This window comes from Eumetopias jubatus, unplaced genomic scaffold (genome assembly GCF_037043125.1).
Source record: "Eumetopias jubatus isolate StellerSeaLion01/CBP00866 unplaced genomic scaffold, mEumJub1_p1.0 scaffold_2, whole genome shotgun sequence".
Classification (NCBI taxonomy): domain Eukaryota; kingdom Metazoa; phylum Chordata; class Mammalia; order Carnivora; family Otariidae; genus Eumetopias; species Eumetopias jubatus.
The window spans coordinates 39,667,256-39,690,060 of record NW_028274808.1 but is presented as its reverse complement, the minus strand read 5'-3'; the positions used below and the strand labels follow the sequence as shown (position 1 = coordinate 39,690,060).

Below are 22,805 nucleotides of genomic sequence, written 5' to 3'. Positions count from 1 at the left end.
CTGTTCTGGCTATTCAGGGTTCACTGACATTCCATATGAATTTTAGGATGGGTTTTTCTGTTTCTGCAAAAAATGCCATAATATTTTAATAAGGGTTGTACTGAATCTGTAGATTGCTTTTGATAGTATTGTTATCTCAATACTTTTGTAAGTTTTTAGGGTGCAAGTCTTTGCCTCCTTGGTTAAATTTATTCCTAAATATTTTATTCTTTTTGATCCTATTGTAAATAAAATTTTCTTAATTTCCTTTTTGTACTCTTCATTATTAGCATACACATATATAATTTATTTTTGCAGCTAATATAACTGAATTGCATCCTGCAACTTTGCTGAATTCATTTTATTAGTTCTAAGAGGTGTTTTTTGATTTTGGTGATGTCATCTGCAGCAATAGTTTTAGTTCTTCCTTTCCAATTTAGATTTTAAAAAAATTTTGGTCTAATTGCTCTGGCTAGAACATCTGTGCTATGCTGAATAGAAGTGTAGAAGTGGTGGCAGTTGGTATTGTCTTGCTTCTGATCTTAGAGGAAAAGCTTTCAATCTTTCATCACTGAGTATGATGTGCACTGTGGGTTTGTCATATATGGCCTTTATCATGTTACAGAAATATCCTTTCTGGTTCTCTTCTTGATTTATTGAGGTGTTTTGTATGTGTGTGTGTTTTATGATGAAAGGGTGTTAGATTTTGTCAAATGCCTTTTCTGCATCAATTGAAATGATCAGATGGTTTTTTTCCTTCATTCTAGTAATGTGGTACACTCTATTGATCTCTGACTATCTTTATGTCAATTTCATGCTTTTCAATTATAGTAGTTTTATAGTAAGTTTTGAAATCAGAAGGTAGTGAGCTCTCCAACCTTTTCTGTTCCATGATTTTTTTTGTTGTTGTTATACTAGCTCCTTTGTATTTTCATATAAATTGTTGGATCAGCGTGTCAATTTATACCAAAGAAGTCTGCTTAGAATCTGACTGGAATTGCATCAAATCTTTAAATCAATAAAGAGAACTGCAATCTTTTTTTTTTTTTTCAAGCCACACATTTATTGTTATGTTAATCACCATATATTACATCATTAGTTTTTGGTGTAGTGTTCCATGATTCATTGTTCATAACACCCAGTGCTCCACGCAGAACGTGCCCTCCTCAATACCCATCACCAGGCTAACCCATCCCCCTACCCCCCTCCCCTCTAGAACCCTCGAGAACTGCAATCTTAACTAGAGTGAATTTTCTGATACCTGAACATGGACTGTCTCTCCATATATCTAGATTTTTTTTTTTTTAATTTTATTTATTTGTCAGAGAGAGGAAGAGAGAGCACAAGCAGAGGGAGCGGCACGCAGAGGGAGAAGCAGGTTCCCCGCTGAGCAGGGAGCCTGATGTGGGACTTGATCCTAGGACCCTGGAGATCATGACCTGAGCTGAAGGTAGGCACTTAACTGACTGAGCCACCCATGAGTCCCCATATATCTAGATCTTTATCTTGGCAATGATTTATAGTTTTTAGTGTTCAAGCTTATACTTCTTTGTTAAACCTATTCCTGAGCATTTTATTCCTTAGGATACTATTGTAATTTCATTTTCAGATTATTTACTGGTAGTACACAGAAATATCGTTGGTATTTATATACTGATCTTGTATCTTGAGACTTTGCTGAACTTACTTACTAGTTCTATGATTTTTTTACATCCTCCTTTCCAATCTGAATGCCTTTTATTTCTTTTTCTTGCCTGACTGCGCTGCCTAGAACCTGATACTATGACGAATAGAAGTGGCAAGAGTGAACATCCTTATTTGCACCCCTATGTTTATTGCAGCATTATTTACAATAGCCAAATTATGGAAGCAACCCAAGTGTCCAATGATAGGTAAATGAATAAAGAAGAGGTGGTATGTATGTGTGTGTGTACACACACACACACACACACACAAATGGAATAGTATTTGGCCATAAAAAAGAACGAGATCTTGCCATTTGCAACAACATGGATGCAGCTACAGAGTATAATGCTAAGATCCTCTCTCTCCCTCTCCCTTGGTCCTTCCCTGCTCCCACTCTAAGGAAAAAAAAAAAAGGAAGAGACAAACCTAAAAACAGACTCTCACTTAACTATAGATAAACAGACAATTATCAGAGGGAAGGTGGGTGAGGGGGATGGATGAAATAGGTAATGGGAATTAAGAAGTACACTTATCTTGATGAGCACTAAGTGATGTATAGAATTACTGAATCAACTATACTGTACACTTGAAACTAATATAACACTGTATGTTAACTATACTGGAGTTTAGTAAATAACAAAATAGAAAAAAAAAAGAGTGATCATCCTTGCCTTGTTTCTGATCTTAGGGGGAAAGCATTTAATATTCATCATTAAGTATGAGGTTAGCTATAGGTTTTTCATTGCTGTCCTTTATTAGCTTGAGGAAGCTTCCTTCTAGTCTTAGCTTGCTAACAGTGTTTATCACAATGTCAACAACTTTTTAAATATAATGATATACACAACTCTCCATGTCAGGCATATAAAATATACTTCATTCTTTTTAATGGCTCTACAGGATACAGTTGAATGAGACTGCTTTTAGATTGTTGCTAAATTTCACTATTATAAATGATGCTTAATTCATTAGGATAAATTTTTAGAGCAAAACTGCTAGGTCAACAACATATATGTAAATAAGGTTAAAACATATGGGTTTATAAGTAGCAAAGCAATAAATGTGTAAGTTTACATAAGATGGCCTCTCTTGAGGATATAGGAGCTCAGAGTTAAAGAATTAAGGCTTAGGCTGATTCCTAAATTTTGGGAAAACTCATATAGTTGATTAGAGATACATGAAAGGATTACCAAGCAGCAATAAGGGTCCAATTACATTCAGAAATAGTTGTGTGTGTGTGTGTGTGTAAACATATAATTTTCTCAAAAGTAAAAATCTATTACTGACTACTATAAACTAAAAAGTCTCTGCACAGCAAAGAAAACTATGAACAAGATGAAAAGGCAATATACTAAATGGAAGAAAATATTTGCAAACCATGTATCTGATAAGGGGTTAATATAAAAAACAACTCATACAACTCAACTGCAAAAACAACAATTAAGAAATGGGCAGAGGACCTGAATAGGCATTTTCTACAAAGAAGACAACAGATGGCCAAAAGACACATGAAAAGATGCTCAGCATCACTATCAGGGGGATGCATATCAAAACCACAATGATAGGTCACCTAACACCTGTTCGAATAGCTATTATCCAAAGAACAAGAGATAACAAGTTGTGAGGCTGTGGAGAAAAGGGAACCCTGGTGCACTGTTGGAGAGAATGTAATTTGGTGTAGCTACTATGGGAAACAGTATGGAGGATCCTTAAAGAATTAAAAATAGAAATACCATATGATCCAGCAATTCCTCTTCTGGGAATTTATCCATAGGAATGAAAATACTAACTTGAGGAGGTATCTGTGCCCTCACTATTTACAACAGTTAAGACATGGAAACAATCTACATTTCCATCAATTGATAAATGGATAAACAAATTGTGGGGTGTGTGTGTGTGTGTGTGTATATAAATATTATTCAGCCATAAAAAGAATGAAATCTTGCCATTTGTGATATTATGCACCTTGAGAGCATTATGCTAAGTGAAATAACTCAGATAGAGAAAGACAAATACTGTGTGATCTCAATTCTATGTGGAATCTAAAGAAAACAAAACAAAAAACAACACAAAAAAACCAAGCTCACCCGGAGGTGGGATGTGGAGGGTGGGCAAAATGGGTGAAGGGGTTCAAAAGGCATAAAATTCCAGATACAATATAAATAGTCACAAGGCTATATCGTGCAGCATGGTGACTATAGTTCATAATACTGTACTGCATATCTGAAAGTTGCTGAGAGTAGATCTTAAAAGTTCTCATCACAAGAGAAACAAATTTTGTAACTGTGTATGTTGATGGATGTTAATTAGACTTAGTGTGGTGATCATTTTACAATATATACAAATATCAAATCATTAGGTTGTACACCTGAAACTAACAATGTTATATGTCAATTATATCTTAATTAAAAAAAAGAAAAAAGAGAAATAATTGTCTTTAGCTGGTTCTGGTTAATTTGGAATAGAGAAAAAAACTTTAGGCTATCTGAATTAGGGTTTGACAAGCTTTCAGCATAAAGAAAGATGGTGGTGATGAAAACATAGTTAAAACGGCTGCTAGACAGGCCATGTAAGCTAGACAACAAGGCCAGAAGAGAGCTGTCCAGCTTATCAACAGACATAACGAGAGGGGGTTACAGGTGAAATGTAATACGTAGAAGGAATGAGGAGAAAAAGGAGGGTATAGTCAGAGGAAAGGAAGAATTCCAGTTTCGGGTAACTGAAAAGCCAAGGGCTTCTTACTAGAGGGGAGCGAACAACTGTGAAGCTGTACAAGTCACCGTTTGGGCTCCACATCTGCCAGCATGATGACAAAAGTGAGAGGGACTAACCCTGAGCTAAGTGCTGCTCCTTTCCTGTGAGAACAGCAAAGTTCTACTTTGGACAGAAGTCCTGTAATGGATTGATATCCACCCCACATCTCAGGTGGAAAAAAAAAAAAAATCACTGACTTAGAAAGTTTGATTTTTAAAGAGGTCATAAGAAACTTTCCAGAATAAAACTTTCCAGGTTTATTATTAACACAAATGATTTAACAAATGTTTATGCTTTTGACCTGATAAAATTCAAATATTTAAATAAAATTAAAATACAAAATAGGCAAGTAAATCTGGTCTCATTATTATAGCCTATTTACCATAAAATCTGGCTAACAGTTTAGAATTTATATCAACTTCACGGCCTGTTCACTAATTTTTCATTTGCATCCATTGTTGCAAGCACTTTAAAATGAATCTAAAATTATAAAAAAATTTATGTATTTATTTTAGAGAAAGAGTGTGCAAGTGGGGGGGAGGGGCAGAGAGAGAATCCGCAAGCAGACTCCCTGCTGAACATGGAGCCCAACAAGGGGCTTGATTCCAGGACCCTGAGATCATGACCTGAGCCAAAATCCAGAGTTGGCCACTCAACTGACTGAGCTACCCAGGTGCCCCTGAAGCTAAAATTCCTACTGTTATCATAAGAAATAAATAATCTTGGTTACTGAAATGTTTTTACCTTGAGTTGTGAGCTGTCCTTCTTGAGCCTGTACACAACGAAGCTCTTCAATGGTTTCCTTCAGAGAATCCCTTTCTGTTCTTAACCTCTGGAGGGACATTAAAAAGAAGAAAAGTTAGCTTCAAGTTTTATGAATTTATTCATCAGTGGTCTTTGCCTTACTAAGAGAATGATGAACAGCAGGGAAAATGGGCATGTTTCACCTTTTGATCTTCCACAGAAAGATCATAATAAAAGGAAAATATTACAACAAACTTTATCCCATTCAACATCTAATATGTGCAAGGCAATGTTACTCACAGTTAAACATAAGAAACAAAAGTGTCTACTCTGTCCTTAACATAAGTACATTATACAAATAAGATTCCTTTCATTAGACATAAAAAAAATCAAACAGCAAAGACTAAATATTCATAAAGCATTACAAAGTAAAAACATTTTTAAAAGATTCAAAATATGCTGAACAACAAAAAGAATTGTGTCCTCTGTATTAATTCTAAAGAAAACAAAAAAGCTACACAAATTTATAGAAAGTAATGAGCAAAACAATGTATAAGAAGCAACAGTGGTAGAAAAGATAAAGACATACAAAAGAAATTAGTGGAAATAAAATTATTCTTTTAATCTTTTAGATTTATTTCTGAAATACAAATGTAAATCTTCTCTAATTTAAAAAACAGGGTCTCTAATTTAAAAATTTATAAATAGAAGGAATTAAATATCATTATCTTAATTTTAGCAGTGCTCAAAACCAAAATGCCTTATTATACTCACATCCTTTTCTTTTTGAAGACTGTCAACTTTTTCTTTTAGCCGCTTATATTCAAAATCTAATTTATCTGCTTTCTTCGATTCTTCAGATAATCTATTTTGTAGTTCTACTACCTGATTCAGAAAGGTACCATTAATTTGTATAATTTTTGAAACATTAAAAATTTTCACTATTTTCTTCTGCAAAGCTATGAAAACTCCCTCCCCCCAAAATACTAAAAAAAAAAAAAAAAAAAAAAGTGTAGGCTATAGCAGCCTACCCCAACAGAGAGAACAAGTAACAAACACCTACCCAGACATCATGGGTTCTAAAACCAGATCATCCAGAATAGCAATGTACAAAATTACAAAAGAACCTACAGGACAGGCTTCCATTTCCTGTTATACAGGTAACAAAGGAGTCTGAAACTCTTTCAGCACAAAGCCAAAGAAACAAGAGGGGAAAAAGTCCAATTGCACAGCTAAGCTTACAAGAAATAAGGGAAACCTTCAGGGGCGAAAACTGCAGTGAGAAGTTTGTACGGAAGCTATGGGGTACCATGAGGCATCCACCAACTGTTAATACCAGGAACCTAGAGCTTTGAATTTAAAGGAAGATATGGTTGTTAAACCACCTTGGGCTTTAAAAGGTGCTGAGTCAGTAAACAGGTTAGGAAAAAATCCATTAGCTGGAAAAAGCAGTAAGGAAGATTGCCTGTCTTACAGTGAGTACTCTGGGTTTAATGAAGTGTAACTTGAAATTTCGATTCTAAATATGGCCTGCTAATATGTAGGTTTGTTTCCATTTTTTACCACATGCCTTATCTGGCAAATCCTAACTCAAGCAATTAATTTAGTCTTGGTTGGTAGTGCTGTGAAATATCTGGCCTAAACAAAACATATGTTGTCTGGAGGAACACAGTACCAACCCAGACTCCCAAGTATTCCCGAAGAGAAAGATGAGCCAAATCAAAGAGCAAAGGCCATAAAGAAGCTACTATGAACACCAGTTAGAAAAACATAAATAGTACTAACAACAACAAAATAGTAGAATAAGACCTATAAAGATTTGATTGGAATTATCAGTTATAAAATGTGAGGTTTAATGCATAAAGAAAATAAAGACAGAAATCTAAATTATGAAATACATAAAGAAAATAAAGACAGAAATCTAAAATATGAAAGGAAGATGATCAGGCAGGTTTGAAAGAATACTCAAAGAGAACTTGTGGAAAGAAAAATACTATCATTGAAAAACAAAGTATAGTAAGCCACAGATCAAAATAGGTAGAATTCATGTATTACAGAATTGTACTGCAATATTTCTAGTTGTAGATTCCTTATTTATTTTGTAATTCATTGTTAATACTATCTCTGATGTCCTTCATTAGTTCTAAAATTGTTCAGGCATTTTTTTTTTTTTTTAAAGATTTTATTTATTTATTCATGAGAGACAGACAGAGAGAGAGGGAGAGAGGCAGAGGGAGAAGCAGGCTCCCTAGGAGCAGGGAGCCCGATGCGGGACTCGATCCCAGGACTCTGGGATCATGACCCGAGCCGAAGGCAGACACTTAACCATCTGAGCCACCCAGGCGCCCAGGCATTTTTTTTTTTTAAGATTTTATGTATTTGACACACAGAGCACAAGGAGGCAGAGGGAGAAGCAGGATCCCCGATGAGCAGGGAGCCAGATGTGGGACTTGATCCCAGGACCCTGGGGTCATGACCAGAGCTGAAGGTAGATACCTAACCTACTGAATCATCCAGGTGCCCCTATTCAGTCATTCTTTTCTTCAAATAATGTCTTTCTGTAATTCTTGCTGTTCTCTCTTCTGAAACTCAAATCATCTCATTTTAATTTAATATTTTTAAATTTCACATATGGTTTCTCTGAGGTACTTTTATTTTGGGTAATTTTCAGACCACATTTAAGTTCACTAATTCTTTCAACTTTATTGTGTATGAAAATATAATAAAATGTTGGGAAGAAATGTATCCAGCAAAAAAACTTGCCAGTCATTCATGGTGTACAGAGCTGTTCTATTAAAACTTCTTCAACTGATTTGAAGCTAGTATATAGTTTTGATGCCAAAATCAGATCAGGAAAGTATGAGATAGAGAACTTCAACTGAATCAGAGAGGAAAAAGATTCCAAGTAAAATGAACAAAGCAAATCTAACAATGTGAAAACAACAAATCCTAAGTGACTCTATGAGGTTTAACTCAGGAATGCAAGGATGGTTTAAGCATCAACAATCTGTTAATATAATTCATCATGTTAACAGAAAGGAGGAGCAGTACAGGAATCTCTCCATGGTGTAGGAAAAGGAGTTGATTAAATTCAGCATCTAAAGACAGACAACCTGGGTGCCTGGGTGGCTCAGTTGGTTAAGCGACTGCCTTCGGCTCAGGTCATGATCCTGGAGTCCCGGGATCGAGTCCCACATCGGGCTTCCTGCTCAGCAGGGAGTCTGCTTCTCCCTCTGACCCTCTTCCCTCTCATGCTTTCTATCTCTCATTCTCTCTCTCAAATAAATAAATAAAATCTTTAAAAAAAAAAAAGACAGACAACCTGAGTAAAATGTGCTAATAATATACCGGTAAAACTTTTAAAGCATTCTGTACAAAATCGACAAGAAATGATTATCTACTATAATTATTTCTATTCAGAGTTGTATTACAGGTCAAACATGCTGATTAAGAAGGCAAAAAAGGGTATGGAGTAGAAAGAAAGAAAAAAAACTGCTTTTATTTGTATATGACTTCTGACGAGAGACCCTACAGACATTATTAGAAGTAATATGAGAATCTGGCATGGTTGTAAAATGAACATAAAAATCAATTTCAATCATTTAAATGAGCAACAAACTGAAAATGGTATCCTTTCTTTTGCTAATTGCAGTTACAAAATCCAAAAATCCGAATAAGGTACCTAAGAGTAAATATAACAAAACATGTACATGACATCTAGAAGAAAATTATAAAACTTCACTGAAAGACATTGAAGACCTAAGTAAATGGAAAGCTGTATTCACCAACAGGACCATTCATTGTCATAAAGATGTCAGTTCTCTTCAGGTTAATCAACAGCGTCAATGTAATTCTAATCCCAAAGGTTTTGGGTATAAAGCAAAGGAAAAGGTCTAATAGTTTTGAAAAAGAACAAGGTGTGTGTTATCTGTGCTATCAAATATGAAATGACTAAAAATCTATAGATAATAATAAGTGGGGTACTGGTGTAAGAGTAGACAAATAAACCAATGAAACAGAAGAGTGTGCCAAGAAACAAACTTACAATTAAGATGGAAACTTTAGGTATGTGGTAAGACAGAAATTGCAGGTCCTTGTGGAAGAGACTATTAAATAAACGCCACTAGGTTGAATGGTTGCCTACATAGACAATAAAGTATCAAATGGATCCTTAACCTAGCAGCCTACACAAAAACTCATTCCATATGGATAAGAGACCTAATTGTGCAAAACAAACTTTAAATCTTTGTTAAGAAAATAGAGATTGGCTTACACCCTTGTGTAGGAAATGATCTAAGACATAAAAGGCACAAATCATAAAAAGATATTTAAAGTTCATTATCTTAAAATTAACATCAAAAAAAGTAGAGACAGTTTACAGATTGGCAGAAAATAAATGCTGCAAGTGTAATTGACAAAAGATTAATAGCAAGAACATATAAAGAACTTTAAGAAATCAGTAAGAAAAATAATACAATTTTAAAAATGAATAAAAGATTTAAAATGGGCCATTCACAAAAGAACGTGATCAGTAAATATATTTGTAATTAGGGTAATGCAAAATATAATCATGAGGAGACACTATTTCATATTCATCCAATTGGCAAAATTTCAAGTATGACAATACTATGTGTTGGTGATGTGCAACAACAGGAATTCATAAAAACTGCTATTTAGTAATACAATCACTTTGAAGAACAATTTAGCAATATTTAATTAAATGAAGACACCCTAAGGAAGAAACTCCTTATAGCTGAAAAACTTTCACACACACGAAGAGGACATGTTCAATAATATGCATAGTGGCATTTATAATTAAAAAAAAAAAAAGTTAAAACATCCTGTATGTCCTCTGACGGGAAAATGGGTAAATTGTGGTATAGTGACTCAACAGGATACCATACAGCGGTACAAAGGAATAAAGCTATACCTATCAACATAAACAAATTTCCCAAATATACTGAGCAAAGTAAATCACAGAAGAGTCCTTTTACTATATCATTTATATAGTTCTGAACCATGTCAAAAACGTTATACATTATATATATATGAACTAATATATATGCACCAAATGAATAAAGAGTTGCATGATAATGAAAACTACAAAACAGCACAGTGATAACTATAATGGGGAGGGGAAGAGTCTGTTTTATTCTTTAAGCATAGATACTTGTATTATTCTTTTACTTCTGTGTATTTTGTATTATATAATAACTTAAAAATAAAAAATAGAAGGATCTGCTACAGACACTAGTCAATAACCTCTGGATAAGAATTAAGTTTCAATGTTAACTATACTGGAATTAAAATTAAAATCAAAAACTGAGTTAAAAAAACAATAAAAAACCCTAAGTTTCATAGATAAAAAACAATACTGTGAAAACAAAGTAAGTGGATTTTTGGTAAGCCACAATGTTGTAATGGAGAACTTGCTTGAAAACATCACGAAGAAACTTTGTTACTATTCTTTTTACCTGTCTCTTATATGTCTCAAGTTGACTTCGAGCTGCATTGGCTTTTCTTAACTCTTCCTCTAGACTGACAGTGTTCTGCATATACATAGTATTCTTTTCTTCTAAGAGTTTAACCTGACGCCTCAAATCACCAAGATCTTCTAGCTTCTTTTTATATGATTCCACTTGGCCTTCTAGTTTAGACACTTTATCAGAAGAATGTCTAGAATGAGATGGGAAATCAGAAATCAGAAACACATCCAGAGTTGTAAAGCGGTTTTAAAAGTGCTAACCCAAGAGGGACTGCCAGAAAAGAACATATTCTAATGAAATTATAAGACCAAAGGTGAGTCCAGATTAATGTTTTGTTCAGGCTAAAAAATATGACCAAAATTACAGCAAAATGTGTAATGAAGAATGTTATATAATTTAAGGAAAGCAAGTGGTGGTGGTGGGGGGGAGGGGTAACCAGCAGAGTCGCATGTAGCTCAAAAGCAAAATACATTGAGCAGGGTCCAAATGATCTGGCAATTAGAATGTTATTAATGACCACAGGAACAGCTATTTTCCAGGAGTGGCAAATGGTGGCAGAAGGTGGCAAATTTTAGGGAGTTAAGGAGACCATGTAAATTTCACCTTGTTGTAATATAAAATTTGTTCTGGAGGGAAGGAGACAGGAATAAGTCTTTTTTTCTAAGAGGAAAGAGACCTAAACATACAAACATTTGCTAAGGTGGGAGATCCAGATGGGAAGAGAAATGATGACTGATGTAACATGGTCCTTGTGTAAGCAAGAAGTGTTGAGACTCAGAGCACTGAAAAAGGAATCAGTACTGGACATGAGAAAGAATAACAAGTCTACATTCTAAAAGCAAAAATGAAAAAAGACAGGTGGCAATGCAGGGCAGTTAGGAGGTGCAGGAAGTATAGGACATGGAGAGTCCCATAGTTCATGGCCCCTTTCTTTGATGCAGTAGGAGACAATGTCATCTACTGAGACTAAGGCACGGAGAGGTATGGGGGGTGGGCATCCAGGTGAGAAGTTATGGAAATATGTACTAGCTATGGGAGGAATGGGAGACAGAACTATCTGTGATGAGCAGAATAGTGAGCACAGGTAAGAACCAACCCAACGAAGAGTAAAGATCATGAATTTGTAGCAGGACAAAACTATATCACTATATGATTTTCTCTACTCCTTCTTAGTACTCAAAGAGCAAAAGTAAAAATGGCTGGAATGATCCAACAGAGGATAGGCTATACAAGTGGAATGGTCAGAAAACGAGGCGGCAGGGAGTGAAGGCACTTGGTGAGAGAACAGACAAAGTGCAGATAAAATGGTCCAGCAAGGACACGGTGCCTCGTGGGTGTGACAGCATCCGAGGAAGAGGAAGACTGAGTGAGAAGAGGACTTGAAATTAAACAAAAGGAGGTGTAGTAAGAAAAGCTCCAGAGCTATACAAGTATGAAGTGGTGGTTGAAGGTTAATTTCTATTTAACATTTATATAACACTTACTTGCCAGATACTGTCCCAACTGTTTAGAAATATAAACTCAGTTCTGCATATAAATCTGAGGTAGATATGTGCATCATCTCCATTTTACAGATGAGAAAATGGTTACACAGAGATTAAATAAATGGTAGCACTGAAATCTGAACTCAAGTAGACCGGAAGGTCTAAGTCCTCTTAAACACCATGTTCAGAGATCCTAGAGTTTGTTAACATCATTGGTAGAGCTGTTCTGGGTGATGACAGGCCTGAGATTCTAACAAGATGGGAAGATTGTTTACCTAAGAACATCTATTTCATCTTTTAGAGACTGAGCTTCATCTGCCAAAGTGGTTAGTTCATCATTCTGTTGCCGAAGTTCAGAGATTTCCTTTTCTAACTCTTCACAGCGTATACGATAATCATCTTTGGCTGCTTCTAGTCTGTAACCAAAACAAAATAGACCAGGAAAGTTCTATTTATTAACAATTCTCCTTTGAACAATAAAAGGAAGTAAAAAAACATGAGAATAAACTCTTGAATCTTCTGTGACCATAAGCTCTACCTCCAAGTTTTAACTGTCCAGAAAACGGATTCCACTGGTCCAAGGCTTGCAGAAACTTAACTAATTACTCCTCTATTCAGAAAATTAGATGTCAAGAAAGATTTTTCAAAATACAGCACATATAATTCATTTAAAGTTTTATTTCTGACTATGAAATTAACATATGTTCCTTGTTGCAAATTTACAAAATAGAGAAAAGCAAAGAAGATAAAAATCATGTATTGATCTAAATAGATCATACTGTTAACATTTTTGAGTGTATCCTCCAGTGTGGTTGCTATTCGTAGATCTTTCCCCTCCAAATATGGATAATACCATTCCTACTTCTTATTTTGTTTTGCATAACATAAATCCTTCCTTTTGATTTACAAGACTGTCTCTCACATCACAAATATTATTTACTTTTAATTTTATTTAAATATTGAATATTAACAGAAATTCTTAGTTTTTATGTAATTCTACTGTTGAATTTTATACTTTATGGTTTCCATTTTTAGTATATGATTAGAAATTTTTCTCTTTTATCTTATATTGTTAGTATTTATATGGTTTCATTTTTAACACTGAAATTCTCAATTTCCCCTGGAATTCATTTTAGTATATGATATAATGTAGGAATCTAACTTTTCCTGCCAAAATATCTACCCACTACCCCCAAACCATTTAACAATTTAACCTTTACCTATTGATTAAAAATTGCCACCTTTATTATATTACACATTTTTTTAAATACACTTGGGTTGCTTTCTGGATCTTTGCTTGTGTTACTAGTTTGTATTTTGCTGCACCAGTACCAAATTTTTAAAATTAGTACAGAAATATAACATTTCAACATTGGACACAGCCAGTACTCCCTTATTATACTTTGTGTGTAAATGATCTGGGAATCTCTTGCTCCTCAATACTTCTAGCTGAAAATAAAATTTAAATTGGAATCAAGTTCAAATTATATAATTTCAGAAAATGGCATTCTTACAATCTTCCATTAAAAACACGTAAACAGGGGCGCCTGGGTGGCTCAGTTGGTTAAGCGACTGCCTTCGGCTCAGGTCATGATCCTGGAGTCCCAGGATCGGGTCCCGCATCGGGCTCCCTGCTCAGCAGGGAGTCTGCTTCTCCCTCTGACCCTCCCCACTCTCATGTGCTCTCTCTCTCTCTCTCAAATAAATAAATAAAATCTTAAAAAAAATGTAAACAAAACATGTAAACGTGTTATCTCTCTCCACATATTGAAATAATTTTTATGTGTAACAGAGTTTTCCTAAGTCCCTCATATTTCTTTTAAATTTTTTTATTCTTGGATACTTATTTACAAATGCCAAGTTTTTCCTGATGATATTAACTAACTAGTTATTGATAGAAAATCTTATGACCTATGCAAACACCTTACAGTTACCCTCTCCCCATTAAGTGTTTACTGGTTCTGAGAACTTTTCAGTTGATTCACTTAACATTTTCTAGGTGGACAAGCCTATTATTTATAAATAATGATCATTTGTTTTTTGTCATTCCAAAATTTTTATGTCATTTCTTTCATTTTCTAGAAAATAACTAAATTGTATATGCCAGGCAATATTCTCAGTACTTTACATTTGTTAACTCAATACTCAAAATTTCTAGAAGGTAGGTAATTATTAGACCATTTTATAGTGGATGAAATGGAGGCATGCCCACGGTTACAGAGATACTAAGTGGCAAAGCCAGGATTTTTGGAATGTCTAGAAAAAATTCAAATATTAGATTAATATTCATCCTCCCCCTGTTCTTTACACATACATACATATAATAATTTCACATACCAAGCTTTTTTTTTTAAAGATTTTATTTATTCATTTGAGACACAGAGATAGATAGAGAGAGAGAGAGAGAGAGAGAGAAGAGAGAGAGAGAGCATGAGCAGGGGGGAGAGGCAGAGGGAGAAGCAGACTCCCTGCTGAGCAGGGAGCCCGATGCGGGACCCGCCCCTTTACCAAGCTTATTTTATACTATTCCTTGTCCTTTAACTTATGGATTGAAGGAAGTAAAATATTTAATAGTTATTGTAATAGACTTAATATTTGACAGGTTAACAATCCTGGGAGAAAGTTTATTTTAATATAGTACTGTACCGAATTTGCTATTGTTTTATTTATGATTATTTTTAAAATATGCATGAATGAGATGTTAGTACTTTTTTTTGATGTTAGTATTTTTCTTTTTTTTAAATTATTTTTGTTGACTTTGATGTAGGGAGGGAAAAGTGGAAGCAAATGCTGTTATCAGCGTCTAGAAAATTGGATTTAAATTTAAAATTGGATTTAACTCCCCCCCACCAAATCTTTAAATATCTGAAGTCTATAGACAATTTGAAAGATAGATCAGTGAATACCTGCCTACCCTTTGCTAATAAATTCACCCACCATTAACATTTTGTTTCATATTCTTTCTCTCATTCACTTAAAAAAAAAATACAAACATGCATTTTTTGGAGAACTATTTGAAAGGAAGCTGCAGAGGTCATGACCCTTCACTCCTAGTAAATACCTCAGCAAGGACATCTTTCACACATCATCATAATACCATCATCATATCTAAGACAACTAATGTGAATTTAATATTATCTTATATGTAGTCCATATTTAAATTTCTCCAACTGTAGTAAAAATATCTTCTAGTTCCCTCTCTCCACCCTGATCCAAGATCCAATGAAAATTCTCACATTATCTTTACTAGTATTATCTTTGTCTTTCCTTTTTTTTTTCTAACTTTGACTTTTTCAAGTAGTCTTAGCCATCTTTAAGGATATTCCTTGTTCTGATTATTTCTTCATAATTACATTCAGATTAAATATTTGACAAAAATACATGGGTGACACTGGGTACAATGTGGGTGGTGCTGCTAAGTTTGATGATTTGGTTAAAATGATAACTGCCAGATCTCACCATCAAAAGGTACAATGTCCCTTTTGTGATTAAAAATAAACTCTGAGACTTAAATCTTAAAAGCTACCAATGCTCCAAAAAAAAAAAGAAAGAAAGAAAGAAATTAAAGGTAGAAGGTCATAATAAAGATGAGCCAGAAGCATTATATCTGAGTATAAAGAATAATAGATACTGAGGGGCGCCTGGGTGGCTCAGTCAGTTAAGTGACCGACTCTTGATTTCAGCTCAGGTCATGAGATCCAGCCCCGCGTTGGGCTCCACACTCTCTCCCTCTCTCTCTGTGCCCCTCTTATTCGTGAGCTCTCCCTCTCTTGTGCTCTCTCTCAAAAAAAAAATTAATACTGAAATATATAAATATGTAGTACTAATAAAGTATTTGAATTGTTTAAGTGCTTCAAAATATAAGCTGCGTATGTACTGCAATGATAAAAGCATGAGACACTATTTCCTTCATTATGAAAATGCAGGACAATTCTAAGTATCCTTCCCCAAACCATACTTTAAAAAACTAGCCACAATTTAGAAACAAAAGGATAAAGTCATACTTAAATTCTACTATCTACTGATTCTGTCCTAGAAAGTCAAGATGCAGGGCACCTGGGTGGCTCAGTCGGTTAAGTGTCTGCCTTCAGCTCAGGTCATGATCCCAGGGGTCTGGGGATCAAGTCCTGCATCGGGCTTCCTGCTCAGTGGGGAATCTGCTTCTCCCTCTGCCCCTTACCCCAGCTCATGTGTGCTCTCTCTCTCTCTCAAAAATAAATGAAAAATAAATCTTAAAAAAAAAAGTCAAGATGCAGATGACAGGTACTCAAAACTTTCTGGTCTCCTTCACACTCTTAAAATTACTGAAATTATAAAGAACTTTTGTTTATATAAGTTCATCTATTATATTGAGAAATTAAAACAAACACCTAAATACATTGAAAATAACAGTAATAAACCCATTATATTATAGACAACACACAGTTTATAGGAAAATAACTATATTCTAAAACAAAAAGTGAGAAGAGTGGTGATGTTTTACACTTTTATGATTCAAATAATCCAGTTTAATAGAAGACAGCTGGGTTGTCATAGCTATTTCTATATTCATCTGTTGTGATGGCTTTTTGGCTGAAATATATGAAGGAAATCTACCCTTGCAGATAGTTAGGAAAGAGGTCTGGAAGACTCTCTGAAAGGGTCTCAGTGAACCTGAAGGGGTCCTCAGACCACATCTTGATTTGCTGATGTAGACCATAGGAGGTGGACGATTTCTAAAGTTTTAGAGAAGACTTAAAAATCATTTTTATTCTTTCCTGTTAAGGCAAGATATTCTATTTCTTACTGCTAAATCCTTCAATTTTGTGGTTCTGTTTTGTCTGGCCGGACACCAAATTTTTCCTTTTCTTCTTTTCCCTTTCACTATCCAATTGCCAAAGGGCCATTCTTCCTTCCTTTTGGCCTTTTCCTCTCCAAGATGTTTAGAAGACTGTCCCTTTAAATCAGTTTGCCTTTTAAATAAGGCTGTCTCTATAAATCAGGCTCCTGGCCTTTATACTGTGTCTCTTTAAACTCAGTGCCTTTATGTTTTTACGGTGACTGGTCCTTTAAGACCATGTACTTAACTATGAATTTTTTCCCCTGAAGTCTGTAGTCTAATCTTTATTTCTTAAAGATTTTATTTATTTGACAGAGAGAGACACAGTGAGAGAGGAAACACAAGCAGGGAGAGTGGGAGAGGGAGAAGCAGGCTTCCCGCGGAGCAGGGAGCCCGACGCAGGGCTCGATCCCAGGATCACAACCTGAGTCGAAGGCTGAAGCTTAATGACTGAGCCACCCAGGCGCCCCATAATCTTTTTTTATTTTAAAAGTAGTTTCAGATTTTGAGTGAATTTAATCTTTCTGGTAATCTCTCCAACTTATTACCCTCAGGCCCCTTCACTCGTGTTTTTCTGTCTTCCTTCAATTTTTTTTGTCAGTCTGCCTTCACTTGCCTCAAAGTACCTAGCAGGATAGGGTGGGACAGGTGTGTGGGATGTGTGGCTCATGTTTGTTTCAGTCACAGTTATATTTCGGTTGAGGCATTCTGTTTTCAGGTAATAATGAGCGTGTATTTTTTTTTTCTTAAAGATTTATTTATTTATTTAAGGCGGGGGAGGGGGGACAGAGGAAAAGGGAGAGAGGGAATCCCAAGCAGGCTCCATGCCCAGGGCAGAGCCCAACGTGGGGCTCAATCTCACGGCCCTGAGATCATGAACTGAGCTAAAACCAAGAATTGGACACTTTACTTACTGTGCCACCCAGATGCCCCTGAGGGTATAGTATAGATTTGATAGAATTTTTCCTAGACATGAAGTTATATTTCATGTCATGTGGGAAAATTTGGGGGAAGTTATTATTATTTGGTCTGCAGCTACCCAAAAGTCCTAACACCACATTTTTTTTAAAGATTTTATTTATTTATTTATGAGAGAGAGAGAGAGAGAGAGAGAAACAGCATGAGAGGGGAGAGGGTCAGAGGGAGAAGCAGGCTCCCCGCTGAGCCGGGAGCCCAATGCGGGACTCGATCCCAGGACTCTGGGATCATGACCTGAGCCAAAGGCAGTCACTTAACCAACTGAGCCACCCAGGTGCCCCTAACACTACATTTTTAACATTAAAAGATAGTTAACAAATTTTTAAAAATTAGACCTTAGTGAGTGGTCTTTTACCTGAATGTTTCTTCTTGGAGTTGTTCCAGCTGAGTTTGGAGCTGCAGATGCCTTCTTCCTGCAGGACTGTTAGGATCTTCTATAGAATCAGATTGATTAAGTCTTTCCATTAATACCTGATTCTCTGCCAAGAGACTACTTTTCTCCTCTTGCAATGCTGCAACCTGTTAGAATATAGGAAGACAGCAATTATTTCTTCCAATTACACTGGCATCAGCATAATCACTTGTGAATTAGCATTATGGAAGCCTGTTTTAATCAACTTCCACTTAAAACTATTACATTACTTTGGAATACTGCACAGGCAGAGCAATACGTAAGAGTAAGCAAGAGTTTTTTTTTTTTAAGGTTTTATTTATTTATTTGAGAGAGAGAATGAGAGACAGAGAGCACGAGAGGGAAGAGGGTCAGAGGGAGAAGCAGACCCCCCGCTGAGCAGGGAGCCCGACGCGGGACTCGATCCCGGGACTCCAGGATCATGACCTGAGCCGAAGGCAGTCGCTCAACCAACTGAGCCACCCAGGCGCCCCAAGAGTTCATTCTTTATATCTGGAAAGATAGTTCACCAAATAAGATACGTAAATGGCAACTAAGCACACAAAAAGATACTCATGATTAATCATTAAGGAAATGCAAATTAAAACCACAATGTTATACCAATACAGTCTTACTAGAATGGCTCAAACAAAAAATATTGGCAATACCGAGTGTTGGGAAAGATGTAGAACTTTCTTTTTTTTTAAAGTAGGCTCCACGTGGAGCCCAACAGGGCTTGAACTTATGATCCTGAGATCATGCCCTGAGCTGGGATCAAGAGTCAGATGCTTAACCGACTGACACACCCAGGTGCCCCTAAAGATGTAGAACAAATGGAAGTCTCATACATCTCTGGTGAGAATGTAAAATGTTTCAAGCACTTTGGAAAACAGCTTTGCATTTTCCAAAAAAATTAAACATGCAACTACCACATGATCCAGCCAGTATTTACTTACTCATGAGAAATAAAAGCACAGGCCCACACAAAGACTTATAAAGAATGTTAGGGCAGTTTTGCTTGTGATAGAGAAAAACTAGAAACAACACAAATGTTCATCAACAGGTGAATGGAAAAGTTCTAGTATATTCATACAATAGAATACTATTTGGCAATAGAAAAAGAATTAACTACTGATACTGCCAAAATGAATCAATCACAAAATAATGAAAGGAGTCAGAAAAAAAAGAGTATATACAATGTATGATTCTTTTTATATGCAACTCTTAGAAGATACGAATTAATCTATAGTGAAAATGCAGAGTTGGGGACCAGAGGGGGAATACAAAGAGTCATGAGGAAACATGGAGGTGATGAGTTCATTACATTAATTGTGGTAATGTTTCCACACATTCATACATATGTCAACATGCATCAAAATTGTATACCTTAAATATGAAGTTTATTATATATTAATTACAGCTCAATAAAGCTGTAAAAACAAAAGTTAAGTGCCGTTTCTAATTCTCACTTGCCATTGCCCACTTTCTCTTGAACTCTATGTTGGGCTACTGGCCCTACCATTCCACAGAAGAACGCATCAGGATCACTACTGACACTTCCATGTCACTGTGAATAATCAACATATGACACAATCGATCACACCCTCCTGCCTGAAGCAGTTTCTTCACTTGGCTGCCAGGACACCTTACTCTTTTGGTTTCTGTACCAACCTACCAGGCTTCTCTTTCTCCTCAGTCAATTCCTCTTGATTTCCCTGCCATTAGAGTGCCCTATAGCTTTCCTTCTCTAGACAGTGAAGAAACTGCTTCAGCTCTATAATTTGGCAAGGGCCAAATTTTTTAACAATTCTATTTTTAATTTAGTGTTTGATTTCTGATTTTAGCACCTTTACTAATTTCACTGAGGGTATTAAATGGATTAATAAGATTAATCTCTGCTACTATCCCAAATTTCTCCACTTCCTCTAGGACTACTTTCCTATTTATCTTTCTCTTTTTCTCTTTTGAAATGCAGATTTTCCTTAAGTAGTCAAAGCAAGGGTAACTGTAAGCTATGCATTCATGAATTTCACATTAGGGCTTATCTATAAAAAGCTGGCCTTTATGTAAATTGAGTATCCACTATGGATATTGGCAAACCCTACAAATGAGGGCTTTAAAAAAACCTCCCCCCACCCCTCCCTAAAGCTAGCACAGATATCCCTCCTTTCTTTTCTTGTGTCCTTATACCATTTTCATTCATTTATTATAAATTTAGTGGGGATGCAGGAAGGAAAGAAAATTAATATATTTGATGAGTCTACTATCTTTAACCAAGAATCTGTTTCCCTCCTTTTTTTTAATTAGGATTGCATGATAGCCAAACTATACTGTATGGTAGTACACAGTACATTTGGTGTTGCTTATAGTGGTGCATTTCAAATAGGTGGTACACAGAAAAGATCTCTTACCTGCATATCCAGTTCATGGCATCTTTGAGCAATTTCTTCTTTTGCTGACAAAGCTTCATTTAGTTCCTCTGTAGTTTTCTTCAACTAGTTAGAAACAAAGAGATGCAATAAACATTTCAATATGAAGTAGCAACAATTAATAATTACATAGGCACAATAAAGAATTAAAATACTTTCATTTCTTTCTGAGGGGCAGGGAGAAATCGAGAACTCTTCTGAAGAGTCAAAAGCAGCCATTTCTAACTTTGAACATCTTCTGGTCCTAAGTCTTGTCTTTTCGGTACTCTGAATCTGGTTCTTTCCTCTTATCAAGTTTTCTTACACTTTCCTATCTGGGCTACATGATTCTTGGTAATGTTGATTCTGTAATAACTAAGAAATTTTCCCTTGATAACATATGTATGTGCTAGAGGATGAGGGTTTCAATTGTTGAAATATATAGCTAAAAGTATTTCAACACAAGTTCTTCAGTCATTAAACCTTTATGTTAATTTATATAACACAGTTTTAAAAATATTGTTATTATTCTGATTCTCAACACAAGTCAAACATTACTGAGTTGTGTCCCATAAACCCTAAGTTAGCAACACATGAACAAATTAAAATTGATAATTTACAAAAAAGAAAAAAATTGATATAAAAATTATAACAGCTTTTCCTTTCATGTGACCAAACCTCTGTGTAATATCAATACAAAAAAAAAATCATACAAGGCAACAACTTTAATATCTAATATCACAAAGTAAGGGAAGCAAATTACAACTCAGGTTAAAATTGTATCATGTCCAAAGATTTTCCTACAAAACATTTAGAAACCACTGGGAAGAAATATGAGAGGATAACACAAAGATTACTGTTCAACCTTTGAACAATGTCCCAGGACAGATGGAATATAGAAACTGACAATTTAAGTTACAGTATTTTATCAGAAAGCAGTAATTAAAATTACAAAATAACTTTTTGGTTAAAATCGCAAGAATAGGGGCGCTTGGGTGGCTCAGTCGTTAAGCGTCTACCTTCGGCTCATGTCATGATCCCAGGATCCTGGGATCGAGCATCGGGCTCCCTGCTCAGTGGGAAGCCTGCTTCTCCCTCTCCCACTCCCCCTGCTTGTATTCCCTCTCGCTGTCTCTCTTTCTGTCAAATAAATAATTAAAATCTTAAAAAAACAAAAAACACAAGAATATACTGCAGAGTTCCTTTAAAAATACAGTAGGTTCCTTAGTACATTTAAATATCTACTGACTGTTCAATCCTTCACAAAGATGAAGGGTGGAGGAGACATATGCAAAGGAAGACGCATGTGAAATAAAAGGTATTTTGTAAATCATAAGATTAAAATGCATGCCACTTTCCAGGAATGCATCTGTTGTGTTAAATGTGGCATATAGAAAGATATCACCAATGGAAAAAGAAAAATCACGACTAGAAAACACGAATTACAATGACTTAAAGTTAATTTATTTTAAAGTGGGTCATGAAATATTTTAACTACAAATTATAAATTTAATTACAAATGTGTAATATCCACTAGTAAAGTAGCTTAAGTCTTGAATTTAAGTAAAAAACAAATAATTAAACCAATATATTCTACAAGCAAATTCAACTGAAACATTCTTTTCATTAATATCTGAAGTTTATTCTTTTCAATCTCTAAATGGATAAAAACAATGCAAAATTAGATACCTGGCGATCAAGGTCAACATAGGCATCGTTTCCAGCAGAGACAGGAGATTCCTTACTCATCAACTGAAATTAAGATTTAAATTAAGATTATAACTCTGAGGCAAAAATGACATCATATAAAATATACTGAGACAACAACATGAACACCTGGCCACCACAGAATTATAAAAATTAAAATGAAAACACAAATGTAAAAGGTACATTGTCCTATACAGTCAAAGTTTTCAGTCTGAAATTTCATCCCAGGATAATGTCTTCATTTAAAATTACAGGTCTAAATTCTGGTGCTCATTTTCACCGTAAGCCCAGTTGTAAGAATTAAGACAAATTTTTAAGTTTAAAAAGTGGCTGGGGTGCCTGGATGGCTCAGTCTTAGCGTCTACCTTCGGC

The 22,805-nt window shown here is 35.3% G+C and overlaps 1 protein-coding gene across 1 annotated transcript in view; it reads right to left on the bottom strand.

The window, feature by feature from the left end:
• Positions 1–22,805, bottom strand: part of HOOK3 (hook microtubule tethering protein 3) — a 104,227-nt gene that overhangs the window by 37,552 nt on the left and 43,870 nt on the right. Inside the window, exons 7-13 of the mRNA XM_028124134.2 lie at positions 22,416–22,478; positions 20,730–20,813; positions 18,283–18,446; positions 12,406–12,546; positions 10,635–10,836; positions 5,935–6,045; positions 5,161–5,248 (exon numbers count right to left, since the gene is read on the bottom strand). Of these exons, the coding sequence (XP_027979935.1) occupies positions 5,161–5,248; positions 5,935–6,045; positions 10,635–10,836; positions 12,406–12,546; positions 18,283–18,446; positions 20,730–20,813; positions 22,416–22,478 (853 nt within the window). The remainder of the gene's footprint in view (positions 1–5,160; positions 5,249–5,934; positions 6,046–10,634; positions 10,837–12,405; positions 12,547–18,282; positions 18,447–20,729; positions 20,814–22,415; positions 22,479–22,805) is intronic.